We start from the raw sequence: 15,397 nt of genomic DNA on the forward strand, positions 1-15,397 counted from the left end.
TAATATCCAAACTCAGACAAACTCAAAAGCATAAACTTCTGTGGGTTTAAATATACAGGAATTCCTCTTGTTAATAAGATACAAATTTTCAACTGGTGATTTGAGAAAACAGTATCATACACACACACAGTGTATACATTACCTTAAGAAAGTATCCTGCAGCTGATGAGGCAGAGTTGCAAAATCAAATGCACAGTAAGACTGGGGAAGAAAGACTTCCATGTTTTTCCGAACTTCTATAGGAGGGTTAGTCATAATAGGAGCTGCACTTCCAAAGAAAGGATATGAGTACCTAGAATTTAAGAAAAACAAAATCTTATAGTTTACAGATGAGATTTATTAGAAAGGCTGTTTTTAAAAAGTGTAATATTAAGATTATGAGCAAATAGAATTTTTAAAACAGATAAATAAATGTTACAAATACATTATGGTTTTACTCCTATCACCAATTTTTAAATTGTATTTAGTCTTTGAACTGATAATCAATGAGAGCAACTGAAATACATACTACAGATGAATCAAACAGTGACATAACACCATTTCTTTCTTTCATCATAAAAGCCACACCACATTAAATAGAAGAAAGTCTGACTACGGCTGAACTTATTTTGTATTTAAAGTAATGCTCACTTTAATTTCATCTTATATTTTATTATTAAGAAAACTAGAATTGAAACTCTCGTAGTGAAAACTGCTTTTCCTACAGGAAGAATCCTGTGCATACACTCAATTGGTATATAATTACATACACTGAATTTAGATCATCTCAGCAAGTATATCGCCTAGACATTTAATCACTACACTACATAAATTTTATCAAAGTTAAATGCCCAACATTTAAAAAAAAAAAGAGCTGTACAATGAGTCAAAGACTGAAACACGAGTCCTTATCAACCGATTTCTGTAGAGTCTTAAGTTGATCATAACCATTTCCTTGGGGTAGAATACTTTCTCTTTTCTATGCCAAGTGAATGTCTAGCCTCCCTCATGTATTAACTCTGAATTTATCTTCACCAGATAGAGTTCTCTGTTTATATGGACCATGTATCCCTAATACTGGGCAAACTGTTGGCACAGTGTAGGCACTTAATGATTATAAACAAAACAAACAAAAAATGATTCTATGGAAAGAAGGAAACACAAAAACTAGTATTAGTGCTTTCTAAGTGGGCTCGTTCAAGGCTTCTCCCTTATAGCATCCAGTTTTAAATCATCTCTGTGCTCTGGCCAACATCATCTCTAAGTTCCTAAGATCAGTTTCTCTAGTAGCAGCGGAAGAGAAAACGGAGTAATTCTTTGTTATATACCCTCTGTGAGGAAAGCTATGTCTATTAAGAGAAAACTTTTCTTTGCCTTTCAATTTAAAAATAAGTAACATTTTAGTAAAGATTCTCTGCCTTTGACATGAGGTAAAATACAGAACTTAAGCTGGATGGACAGACTTCCATTCTGTGACTTTACTATCACACTCAACGCTGGGCCCCTTTGATTCTGTCTGTTATTCACACCAGAGCTCAGAGGATTATGGAAACAACTTGAAAAGGAATCAACTGAAAATTTAGATACAAGGATTTATGCACCGAAAGGAAAATATGCCTTGAATAACAGGAGGAAGCAATGAGTAGTTGCTGACATTCCTAGGAGTGGCAATCCACAATGATAGGAAGATTTTCTCATTTTAATCACATATAGATCAACAACTTCATTACAGATGCTAATGCTCGCTCCACAGTAATCAATGAGAACCTTAAATACTCCAAACTAAAACAATTATTTTATTACATTCACTATATATATATCTCAGCCAAAAAGTCTAGGAAATGTAAGATTATTAAAACCAAGCCATTGTGTAAAGCCACTTAACTGAGTAAAATATCTGTTTTAATTCTTTAAATTGAACAGTGTGGACACATTCCACTTACAGTTCATTTGGTATGGTTTTTAGATTCATAGGTATGAAACGTATATATTAGGAATATAACCTCCCATTATAATACAGTTTTATATTAAAATCAGATACTGTACTTCCATTATTTCGATCTTTGGCACCTTTTCTAGAAACACCACCATTTAAGTTCCAGAGTCACTGCATCTTAAACAGGAGCATAAACAAATTATTATAAATACCTACAATTATTGTATCAAAATAGGCAAAACTGTTACTTCTCAAACCACCAGTGCCACCCTGTTTATGTTTAAAGTCATTAGGACAAGCCCCCTCCCCCCATTCTATGACTTCACCATCACACTCAGTGCTGGGCCCCTTTGATTCTGTCAATTATTCACACCATTTAACCAGTCCACTGATTTAACAAATGTTGTAACTCCTTTGGTGACACTTCTCCTCTGCAACTCCCCCAAATAGGGGAAAGGCATATCTCCTCAGAAAATAATACTTTGAAACAAAAGCAAATCACACCTTAATATACAGTTGATTGGAAAGCCAACTTCCAAATCATGGATACTCCTTAAGTCTATTGAAAAGCAAAAATGATGTGATGTTGCTGGAACAGCAATCTTCTGTCCTGAAGCTGTTTCTGAAGCAATGGATGTAGTCACTGGCTGGGCCAGTGAAGCAGGTACAGAAGAAGTGACAGCTGAAATGAACATAAAATTTTTTTAAAAAACTCCACTTGCTAACAGTTTCTTTTAAATTATTCAGATAATTTAAAGATACCATCTCATTTACCTTCAAACATGGAATTTGACTATTTGATTTTATAAACATAGGAACTGAGGCATAAACTTCTTAAAGTGACTTGCCCCAAATTCTGTAGATTTTAATTCCCATTATGGAACTGTTTAAATAACAGCTTACTCTCAACATATATTGCAAAACATAAAACCACACAATACCGATGCAGTAATGTATGACAGCAGCCTGACAGACACTAACTTATTTCCAAGAGGCAGGTGACCATAACTTAGTATTTGAAGGGTTGTATTTGAGACTTACTGCAGATAGAATTACATCACTTTTTAAAAAGTAGTTTGGTTATTTTTAGCACATGTGACAAAGTCTAATAAAAAACTAAAACTTGAAAAGACAGAGGTATCTAGTCCAAACCTGCTATACACCAGAGACATTTAGTGAATGGCCCAAGTCCTATAGTGGAGCTACTCAGTGACAGAGCTCTTAACTTGCATCCAAACTTCTAACTCCTAATCCACCACTACACTAATTACTTAATGCTACTAAATTTAACTATAGCTCCTTATGTAACAGACGGAGAAATTTTATAAGGCCAGATAAATATGCATTCAAGTATGCATTCTTAGACTATTTCTTAACTTTAGGATCAAAAATGATTATTATGAGGATACAAATTAGATTTCTTAACATATTTGTAATTCTGTAATTCTGAAGGATACTCTAAAGCACATATCACTTATTTACTTTAAGTATTTTCATAAGGGACAAATAAAATAGATGATCATCACACTTAAAAAAAATCATTATTATGAGTTTCCTATAAGATGCAGTTAATAGCTTTTCTCTACAGTTCCAATAAATTCAAGACAGTCAAGAGTCTGCTAAACATCTATTTGAAAGAACTGTAGTCTTTAACTTCTTTTGAATAAGCTACCATTTCTAGTATGAAAGTAAATAAAAAATTCTTACACTTTAGCAAATTCTATCATAAGGTTAAATAAATTGTAATTACTTTAAACTCATTTTTTTTTAACATCACCACACATTATTGGCTCTTTAAAAACAATTTTTACTTAGAACCCATGAAAACTCTCATAGTCATTTATTCAATTATTAGATGGCTGAAAAATCTATACCTACAAGATTTGTAAAAGGATTATCTTACCCTTTGGATTTGGTTTTGTATCCTTATCATACTGTAAGCTTTCCACTTCACTTTCTGTTGCATCATCTTTTGTTGGAGGTGACTGGTTGTAAGGTGGAACAGGGGACACGCTTGGAGATTTTGGCCCAGTATGTATCTTCTCCTTTATGGGGGTTAAAACTCTCTTCTTTGAATGGTGTGGCTCATTTTCATTCTGGGTCTTTAATTGAATTAAAGACTAAAAACAATTTTTAAATAAAGTATAATTTGCAAAGGACTTTCCTTCATAATCAAGCAAAAAACGTGATTCTGTTTTAAAAAAGATAAGCTTCCTTTCCCAGTTTGGATATTCCTAGTCTATTTTTCTTCATAATTTGCAAATTTTCTTATAGCATCTAGGACCAGAAAAAGGAAGATGAACAGGAAGGAAATATGATATCCAGAGCTCAGTATCATCCTAATGTGTAAGAAGGGGTATTTGATAAAATAAGTCAAGCATAAGTGAGGATAGGGAATATCCTAGAAATGGTATTCCCACCAAGGCAATACAAAGGTGGTCTATACATTACTAAAAATTAAAAAAAAAAAAAAACCTGAAAACCCAGATGTCTAGTATGATGGTCTCTCTTTGCTCCCCAACCTCTAAAAATACATGAATATATGTTTTTTCGAACTCTCACTTCAGTTCACAACCTACATAAAAAGATTCCATGTAGTTCTTTAAAAGAACAGGACACTAACGTTGATTCTAGGGCAAAATATATAATCAAAAAACATACACATTCAAATAAATGCCCATCTCTATTGCCTAGAGACTGTATGAAGGCTATAAAAAGCACTCATGAGCCAAGACTCTTACCTAAGCTAAGGCTGAGCCAACCAAAAAAGATTCACTAATACAGATTTCCAGAAACTAGGTCTAAAAATGTTCTCTTCTACTGGGGTTCCCTTTCTGCCACAGTCATTGCCTATGAGCTCGGAGTGAGAGGAATTGTTTCTACTACACAAGAAGACTGTTGAAAGGCTCTGGACAGAGTCACTTATGAACCACGACAGAAGCCATGGCACTTTCCAGAAGGGACTTTTTGGAGAGGAGGTATCATATAATGAAGGCCACCAGTGAAGAGTAGTAACTATTTTCTTATGCTAGGTAACTCTTCTGAAGTTCCACTTTTGTGAATAATCATGAGCAACATCGAAGAAGCCAGAGGAGGGGAAGCAGGTTCACTACTTGCCTGGGCTTCTATGCCTTCTCTCTGCAGAGCCACAGACACTCCCACAGTGGGGGCCAGCTCCACAGGAATAGGAGCCAGCTTCTGTTTGGCTCGGTTTGGAGGGTCAAGGGTAAAGGCACCCTCAACTGTGACTGGGCGCTGGTTGATTTCTGTACTACCCTTTTTCAGTAATCCGGTTAAGGGTATTTCTGTACTTCCAAGTGACTGGTCTCCACAGCAGAGATGGATCTAACATGAAAGGGAAAATCAAAATCAGGCTTTGTATTTTCTCCTTTATATTAAACACACCAACTTAACAAAAAGTCACAAAATGATCCATAGAAGGAAAACAGAATGCAGGTTATCTTATTGGCCTGCAGTGACTAAGTACGACTATCACACATGATTGTTAAAACTGCTGATAAGCCACAAAGTTTACCCAGAATTCCTTAAAAAGCTATTAATTCTTTTCACTTTTTTCTTTCAGTATGTACACTCCTGTGATTGTCACCTTCTTCTCTTTTCTGTCTCTGGTGAGCTATGGTTACTTTCATATTTTACTATGCTTTTTACATATGCAAGTTGCATCAGGAATATATGAATTTAAACAGAAAACAAATACCTCAAGCATTTTTTTTCTATTTCCACTTTAAAATTAATTTAAACACAGTTCTTAAAAAATTAGTGGATCCAGACCTATTTGGAAATTAAAGAACCTCAAATAATTTGTTTTATTCACCCATAACACACCTTGAATGTTTCTCTCTTTTCTTGATTTTCAAACTTTATACATAAAACAGTGCTTAACAGTAAATGGTAAAAGAGAATACCTCTGGGGTGGAATGTATTGTTAATCACTGCTAGCACATCAAAACTTGGACATGACCACCTTTTGCAACCACCAAGAAAAAAAAAAACAACCTGTTCCAGGTATGTGTTATATGTATCACATAAACTATTCTTTTCCCTTACTACACTGAAGCCTTAGCAAACTTAATATTCATATGAACCATATGCAATCATTACATAAAAATATTCTTAGTTCCAGAATCAGCCATGACCTAAAACAGTCTTAATGTTATTAGGTGTGATGTTTTTAATGGGCTGGAGAGAGAGGATTTTTATGATTTAAATGTCCTTGAGAATCAAACTAATAAATAAGTCATTAGTTTTGGTAAGGACTATAAATATGCTGGATGTAGAATAAAATTCAAAGTGCTTTTCCCCTGCATTTCATCATTTTATATAAACTTCAACTTTCTAAATAACCTTGGATTTAGCAGAACCACCTCTAGAATTGAGTTCCACTAAAATTCTTAATGCGTCTTTTCATGTCCCACTCAAAACACAAGCAAAGTCTAGTGAGTGGTCACCTTACTTTAAAAAAATGACTACCTAACCCACTGTTTCACTATCCTATTTCCATCTGATTAAAAGCAATCATAATAAAACACAGAAAAGTAATTTTGGACTAGGTAAGATTCACTTCTAAATAGAGTCTAATTTAAAATTGGTTTACAGAAATACTCAGCCCAAGGGCAGGTTTTAGAAAGTTGTTTTAACTCTTTGCTTTTAACAGCAGTAAGATGTATAAAATCTAGAGTGTGTTGTATGGTGACAGCTAATCTCTACTAGCAATAATGAAATCCGCTTCGTGCCCACAGCTTTAAGCCTCAGGTACAATTTTTTATTATAAAGGACTGATAACTAATCTATCTTTTTTTTTTTTATAGTAACTAGGTTAAGGTGGTATCATCCCCTAAAATTCTAAAGAAACTGTCATGCTATGACTTTGCAAGTCAGGATAATTCCTAAAACCTTAAAAGATGTGGCAGAAAGATGATATCTACTTCAGAAATAAGAGAGTTTAGCTACCTCTTAAAAAATCATCTCTAATAAGAAACAACTTTCTGCCATACCTACCTGCAGTTTAGACTGAAGAGCCAGGTAAACACGAAGAAGTTCTATACTGCTACGTATTCGAACAGACGCTCTCTCTGGCTCAAAGTTTGGGTTGATCAAATCATTGAAGGGTTCGTTTGTAACATCATTTCCCAGTAAAGAATAGTAAAAGAAAAACTCAGGCTGTCTTTCTGGAAGTTTCATGGTACATGGAATTAACTAAACATTTAAAGGGGGAAAAAAAAAAGATTACTAACTTTATAAACCACTACACATGCTCATGACTGATAAATTCCTAAAATATTTGCTAAAATGTTGATTTTTTTATTCCAAGTCATAAAATTAATCACTCAAAATTTCCAATCTCTACCAAATTAGTTTCATTAATTTTTAAAGGTTTATCTTACACAAGCACAGAGACTAAACTACTTTTATAGATTTATGTTTTAATGTTTACATTTCATTCAATTGATTCATGAATGAATACACAAAAGTTCTTTTAGAAGAAAGTGGTCAAATATTTTACCTGGAGCTTTCCTTATTTCCACGTATCTTATTTCATCTTACCTTTATTCCACTATCCACTCCATAAATGAGAGGTTTTTAACAAATCTTAACCCAGGCTATTTACTGTAACATCTTAATCTAGACCTCTGATAAAATACAAATTAAAAAAAAAACTTTTTTAGCTACCCTCAAAATTTGGAGACCTATAAATTAACAGTAACAAAAGAGTGTCTTTTGTACTAGGAGTGTTACTTCTCAAAGTTGGTAGGTTCATGGCCACACAGAACATGATGACATGGGATTCTTATGCCATAAAATGTACAATATCTTCTAACAGACTTTTAATGTTTGGTAGCACGTTGTTTAAAATAACAATAAATTGTAAGTAACTGACATGTTCATCAACAGGAGATGATGGCTTAAATATGTTTGAGTTACCATACAGCATGGTTGCTAAATAATGATATACTGATATGAAAGTTATCTAAGACACTGTTAAGACAAAAAAAGTTACAGGACAGTTTGTACAGTTTGTGAAATAAAAGTACTAACCACTTAGATACAAACAGCCTAGTATTGAGCACACAGTAAATAGTCAATACGTATAAGTATTTTATATAAAGTATATTACTGTATATAAAGTACATTATTACTTTACTCCTATACTTTAAAATGTATGTTTCATTGAGTACATTTTAATCATGTGGACTTTAATCATATATATTTATATACATTGAGAGCCAGCAACTATACACCTGTAGTTGTTAAGAGCACGGTTGTTGAAAAGGACTAAAAGAGATAATATATGTTCACCTCTACAATTCTGCACATAGTCAGCTGTTACACGAACGAGAAAATGTCTGAGGAAAAAACAGACTACCCTTAAGGGTGATTATTTCTGAGGAGTTTAATTAAAAGATACTTGCATTTTCTTTTATTTTCTTCTGTAACCAGAGAGCAATAAAAATTTTACGAAATAAAGTTAGCCCTTTGATATTTCATAGTACCATTTAATTCTAAGTAATTACCACTAAGAGAAGAGATTCTTTTAAAACATCCTTTATCATCCATGGATTTAGAAACTAGTTTTTTTTTTTTTACCCTTAACTTTCAATATTTAAAAAGTTAGCAAGAGTATGACCATGCAGTATTCCTACTCCAAATTCCTTCCTTCTACTACTTTAGAGTATCAAAGTTCTAAGTCATTCATTTGCATCTCAAAGGTGTTTGTTTATTTCTAGATGATTTCTCACACTGCCTTCCACTAGCGTGAGGAAAAAAAAGAAACTACATCATTATTTTTTTTAATCCTTGGCTTGTCTGTAAAGAATTAAAAAAAAGCAAACAAGTAATACTAAGCAGTATCAAGGGATAAATAAATTATTGGGCTTAATTTTTAGTGCATTTTTAAAAATTATTGTATAATACACATAACAGAATATTTACTGTTTTAACCATTAAAAATTGTACAATTCAGATTCAGAAACAGGCTGCAGGCTCCAACCTGCACAGGCAAGCATTTTCCCTAGCTTTGTTTTACAAGTTGGAATCCTCTGCTGACCTCCACCCTCCCATTTCCCCTGTTGCACAAGAGTTTATCTTCCAGAACACTGCTCAGCCAGATTCGAGTATTTTTCCAGTTACCAAGAGAATTTTATAGCAAAGGCTTATAGATGAGAAGGAGTTTCAGCTTAATACCTGATTACTTCTACCACACTGCTGGATGCTTTAGATGGGGATCTGTCACTAGCCTTGCAACAGCTTGTTACTGGAGTCCAGCAGATGCAGGACTATACTTAAAGCTCTATGGATTGGGTGATAAATATCTGAAAACCAGACAGTCGTCTCTGTGAAGATTTATCTAGCTGGGAAGACAACATTTCCAAGGAAAAATAATAAATCATAAGGACAGACCTAGAAGAAACCACAAAAAAAAAATCTGCTAAGGACCAATAAAAAATCTTTTGGAAAAAATTTAAAGAACACAAGTTTCTCTGCAACTTTTGGTTCACAGAAACCTGTTCTCCATGCCATTCCTTCAGGGGATCCTGATTAACAGATGACTAGCTGATCTGATCAAGATGGAGAAGTAGCAGGACCACAAGTTTGTCTCTCCTTGTGACTACAACAAAAGCACAACTAACTAAACAACCATTGGGAAAAAAAAAAAAAAAACTGCAACTAGTGAAAAAAGAACTTCAACTGGAAACATAAAGACAGAACCGCAGTGGGACATTAGGAGGGGCGTGCTTAAGATATAATCAGGCCCCATACCTGCCAGGGTGGGCAACCCACAAGCTGAAGAATAATTAAGTCACAGAGGCCATCCCACAGGAGTGAGAGTTCTGAGACCCCACGTCAGGCTCCCCAGCCTGGGGTTCCACCATTGGGAAGAGTAAACCCCAGGAAATGTGGTTTTGAAGGCTTAGCAGGGCTTGCCTCCAGAAGCGCCACAGGACTGGGGGAAACACACACTTCACTCTCTTGGGAAGCACACACAATTTTGCGCGTGCTGGGTCTAAGGGCAGAGGCAGTGATTTCACAGGAACCTGGGCCAGACCTGCCTACTGGTTTTGGAAGGTCTCCTGGGGAGGCAGGGGGTGGGTGTGGTTCACCCAAGTGGCCCTAAAAGCTGGTGGCTGATTGGGGGGGGTGTTCATATACACGAGCTTTCCTGGAGGCTAACATTTTGCTTGGATCATTAGCACCAAAACCTAGCCCCACCCAACAGCCTGTAGGCTTAAGTGCTGGGAAGTCTCAGGCCAAACAACATAGTAGGTGGGAACCCAGCCTCACCCATCAGCAGACTTCCTGAGCCCACAGTCACCTCTAGACACACCCCAAGACATGGCACTGCCCACCAGAGGGCCAGGACAAAGCTCTACTCAGCACTGGGCAGAAACCTACTCCTGCCAGGAAACCTGAATAAGACTCCAGCCCAGCCTCATGCACCAGAGGGCAGAAAACCAGAAATAAGAAAACAACAATCCCAAAGCTTGTGGAAGGAATCTGCAAACACAGACCACACCCTACCCTGGGATTGCCTAGACCGTGGCCCTTGGGTGACAAGAGAGAAGTGTACTGCTGGGACACACAGGTGGTCTCCCACAGAGGGCCACTTCTCCAAGGTCGAGAAACGTAACTAACCTACCTAAAAACAGAAACAGAAAGTTAGAAAATATGAGGCAGCAGAGGAGTATCTTCCAGGCCAAGGCACAAGATAAAATACTAGAGATATAAGTGATGAGGAGTTCAGAGAACTCAGAAGTATAGATACACAAAGGCAGGTTCTTAGAAAAGAATGAGAAAATATACAGGATGCCCGAACAGAGTTGAAGAATTACTGAAATGAATAACACACTAGAAGGAACGAAGAGTAGACTAAATGAGACAGAAGAATGGATCAGTGAGCTAGAAGACTACTGGAAATCAGTACTGCAGAACAAAAAAAAAAAAAAAAAAGAAAAGAAAAAGAAAAAAAAATGAAAAACTAGGATGGCTTAAGAGAACTCTGGGACAAAATGAAGCACACTAATATTCCCATTACAGGAGTCCCAGAAAGAGAAGGGACAGAGAAAGAACTTGAGAAAATATCTGAAGAGATAACAGCTGAAAACTTCCCTAGCTAGGAAAAGGAAACAGTCACCCAAGCGCAAGAAGCACAAAGAGTTCCACACAGGATCAACCCATAGAGGAACACACCAAGGCACATAGTAATCAAAATGACAAAAATTAAGTATAAGGACAGAATATTAAAATCAGCAAGAGAAAAGCAACAAATAACACACAGGGGAACTCCCATTAGGTTATCAACTGATTTTTCAGCAGGAACTCTTCAGGCCAGAAGCAAGTGGCACGATATATTTAAAATGATGAAAGGGAAAAACTTACAACCAGGAATACTCCATCCAGTAAGGCTCTCATTCAGATTTGATAAAGAAATCAAAAGCATCACAGATAAACAAAAGCTAAAAGAACTCAGCACCACCAAACCAGCTTTATGACAAATGTTAAAGGAACTTCTCTAGTAATCAAACCACAAGAAAAGAGAACAAAAAGAAGAGGGGGGAAAAAAAGACTTCCAAAACAAACCCAAAGCAATTTTTAAAATGTCAGTAAGATCATACATTATCGATCATTACCTTAAATGTAAAATGGATTAAAAGCTCCAACCAAAAGACATAGAATGGCTGAACTGACACAGAAAAAACATCCATATATGCTGTCTACAAGAAACCCACTTCAGAGCTAGAGACACATCCAGGCTGAAAGGGGATGTAAAAAGATATTCCATGCAAATGGAAACCAAAAGAAAGTGGGAGTATCAATACTTATATCAGACAAAACAGATTTTAAAATTAAGATTGCTAGAAGAGACAAAGAAGGACATTACATAATACTCAAGGGATCGATCCAAGAAGATATAACAATGGTAAATATATATGCACCCAATATAGGAGAACCTCAATATATAAAGCCATTAACAGACATAAAAGTAGAAATCAACAGTAACACAATAATAGTGGGGGACCTTAACACCCCACTTATATCATGGACAGGTCATCCAGACAGAAAAATCAATAAGGAAACACAGGTCCTAAATTACACATTAGACCAGATGGACTTAACTGACATCTATAAAGCATTCCATTTGAAAGCAACAGAATACACTTTCTTCTTGTGTGTACACTTCTTACAAACATTTTCCAGAATCGACCACATGTTGGCCCACAAAGCAAGTCTCAGTAAATTTAAGAGAACTGAAATTATACCAAGCATCTTTTCTGACCACAATGCTGTGAGGTTGGGAAACAACTATAAGGAAAGAAAAAAACCTGCAAACATATGGAGGCTAAACAATATGCTACTAAACAACCAATGACAAACAATCCTAAAATTTATATGGAACCACAAAAGACCCAGAAATGCCAAAGCAATATTGAAGAAAAAGAACAAGGCTGGAGGAATAACCCTCCTAGGCTTCAGAAAATACTACAGAGCTACAGTAATCAAAACAGCAGGGAACTGGCACAAAAACAGACATATGAATCAATGGAACAGAGAAGAGAGCCCAAAAATAAGCCAACAGACCTATAATCAATTAATCTTCAACAAAGGATGCAAGAATATACAATGGAGAAAAGACAGTCCTTTAAGCAGGTAGTGTTGGGAAAACTGGACAGCAGCATGTAAATCAATGAAGTTGGAACACTCCCTCATTCCATACACAAAAACAAACTCAAAATGGCTTAAAGAATTAAATGTAAAATAAGACAAGATAAATCTCCTAAAAGAAAACATATGCAAAACATTCTGACATAAATCTTACCAATGATCTCCTAGGGCAGTCTACCCAGGTAATAGAAATAAAAGCAAAAATAAAGAATTGGGACCTAATTAAACTTAAAAACTTTTGCATAGCAAAGGAAACCATTAGCAAAACAAAACAACCTAAGGAATGGAAGAAAATATCTGCAAATGATGCAACTGACAAAGGCTTAATTTCCAGAATATATAAACAGCTCATACAACTTAATAACAAAAAAACAAACAACTCAATCCAAAAATGGGCAGAAGACCTAAATAAGAAATTCTCCAATGAAGCCATATGAATGGCCAACAGGTACATGAAAAAATGCTCAATATCACTAATTATCAGAGAAATGCAAATCAAAACTACAATGAGGTATCACCTCATAGCAGTCAGAATAGCCATCGTTCAAGTCCATGAATGCTAGACAGGGTGTGGAGAAAAGGGAACCCTCCTACACTGCTGGTGGAAATGTAGTTTGGTGCAGCCATTATGGAAAGAAGACTAAAAATAGACTTACCATATGATCCAGCAATCACAATCCTGGGCATATATCCAGAGGGAACTCTAATTCAAAAAGATGCATGCACCCCAATGTTCACAGCAGCACTATTTACAATAGCCGAGACATGGAAACAACCTACATGTCCAACAATGGATGGGTGGATAAAGATTGTAGTGTATTTATATAATGGAATACTACTCAGCCATACAAAAAAATAATAAAATAATGCTATTTGCAGCAACATGCATGGATGGACTTGGAGAATGTCATTCTAAGTGAAGTAACCCAAAAAGAGAAATACAAATACCATATGATATCACTTACATGTGGAATCTAAAAAAAAAAAGACAAAGTCAAGGACCTTTAGTTCCTCCTCAAGGCCTACAGTTAATATCCTGCGCTATTTTCTTGAGTTCTTTTGCAGATACTGAAACCCCCACCAAGTGGAAGAAGCTGACTGCATGCTGACCACAACACATGGACTCTAGACCAGTTGAAACCACAAGGTTGATGATGTTAATACCCAATTACCTCACCACCAACCAATCAGAAGACTGTCCAAGCTGATCATGCACCCCACAATACTATTCCTCACCTTGTCTTTAAAAGCCTTTCACTGAAAGCCATCAGGGAGTTCAGGCCTTTTGAGCATTAGCCGCCCATATTCCTTGCTTGGCCTTGCAATAAACACTGCACTTTCCTTCACCACAATCCGGTGACAGTAAATTGGCTTTACTGTGCATGAATAAGGAAACCCAAGTTTGGTTGGTAACAATATCTTCCCTCCAAGACTGAGAACTCCGATAGGGTAAAGAACAGGTCTTACTCCCATTCTCCAGACAGTAGCAGCATACTAGGTGCTCAGCATAAATAGGCCAAACTGAACTAGTCTATGTGCATGGCCTCTTCACAAACTTCCATCAATTGTTCTATAACAATGGTAACCAAAGCCTAACATGCATTTTAGTTTCGAGATTTGTAAATTCACCATTGATTTTAATCATCATTCCTGTTATCACTTGGTTAGACAAGCCCTTGTAGCCCAAGGATATTATTTTGTTTTCTGACAGTTTAGGCTCTCTGCTCTTAGCCTCTTTCAGACTATTGCTTTTAGGCATTTCTTAACTTCTAATACCTAAAACAGATGGCAGGGAGAGAACATGACAAGAACTGATCTTCAAACCAGTCTATTTATTGGGAGGTTTGATAAATAGGTTTTATGAAGTGATGAACTAACTTTTAAGTGGATAAAAAGAGTGGTTTGAATTAGCTGGGGATTTAGGTTGTCTACATACACTGCAGGCAATCACTACAGAGAAGAGGAAATAGGACAGTCATGTAACTATTCCATATTAAATAATAGTATGCCTTGGGAAATTCAGCAAGATATACAACCATGGTTAACCCTCCTATTGCTATGTCACCCTTTCTATGAAAATAAAGATTCAATATTTGAAGGAAAAAAAAAAGTCTACCAAGGGTAAATGCTGGAAAGGGTGTGAAGAAAAAGAACTGCTGATGGAAATGTAAATTGGTGCAGCCACTATAGAGTACAGCATGGAGATTCCTCAAAAACTAAAAATAGACTTACCATACGATTCAGCAATCCCACTACTGGGTATATATCTGCATTTTACTTGAGGAAAATATAATTCGAAAAGACACATGTACCTCAATGTTCACAGCAGCACTATTTACAACAGCCAAGACATGGAAACAACCCAAATGCCCACTGACAGATGGATAAAGATGTGGTATGTATACATGTGTGTATATTTATGTCTGTGTGTATGCATACACACACACGCACACACACACAGTGGAATACTACTCAGCCATAAAAAAGAATAAAATAATGCCATTTGCAGCAACATGGATGGACCTAGAGACTGTCATTCTAAGTGAAGTTAAGTCAGAAAGAGAAAGAAAAATGCCATATTATATTACTTATACATGGAATCTTAAAAAAGGACACAAATCAACTTATACACAAAACAGAAAGAGACAAAGACATAGAGAGCAAACTTATGGTTACCAGGGGGGTAAAGGGGGTGGGAAGGGCTAAACTGGGAATTTGAAATTTGCACCTCTTGGGGAGTGATGGAAATGTTAGCTATCTTGATTGTGGTGGTTTCATGGGTATATACATCTATCAACATTC

The 15,397-nt window shown here is 36.0% G+C and overlaps 1 protein-coding gene across 8 annotated transcripts in view; it reads right to left on the minus strand.

Annotated features, from left to right (window-relative positions):
• CEP120 (centrosomal protein 120) overlaps window positions 1–15,397 on the minus strand; it is a 157,521-nt gene that overhangs the window by 38,485 nt on the left and 103,639 nt on the right. For all 8 annotated transcript variants that reach the window (XM_064483571.1, XM_064483538.1, XM_031448907.2 and 5 more), the window contains 5 exons: window positions 6,935–7,132; window positions 5,033–5,260; window positions 3,819–4,035; window positions 2,420–2,597; window positions 143–292 (listed from right to left, as the gene is read on the minus strand). In XM_064483571.1, coding sequence (XP_064339641.1) covers window positions 143–292; window positions 2,420–2,597; window positions 3,819–4,035; window positions 5,033–5,260; window positions 6,935–7,132 — 971 coding nt within the window. The remainder of the gene's footprint in view (window positions 1–142; window positions 293–2,419; window positions 2,598–3,818; window positions 4,036–5,032; window positions 5,261–6,934; window positions 7,133–15,397) is intronic.

Source organism: Camelus dromedarius, chromosome 3 (assembly GCF_036321535.1).
Source record: "Camelus dromedarius isolate mCamDro1 chromosome 3, mCamDro1.pat, whole genome shotgun sequence".
NCBI lineage: Eukaryota > Metazoa > Chordata > Mammalia > Artiodactyla > Camelidae > Camelus > Camelus dromedarius.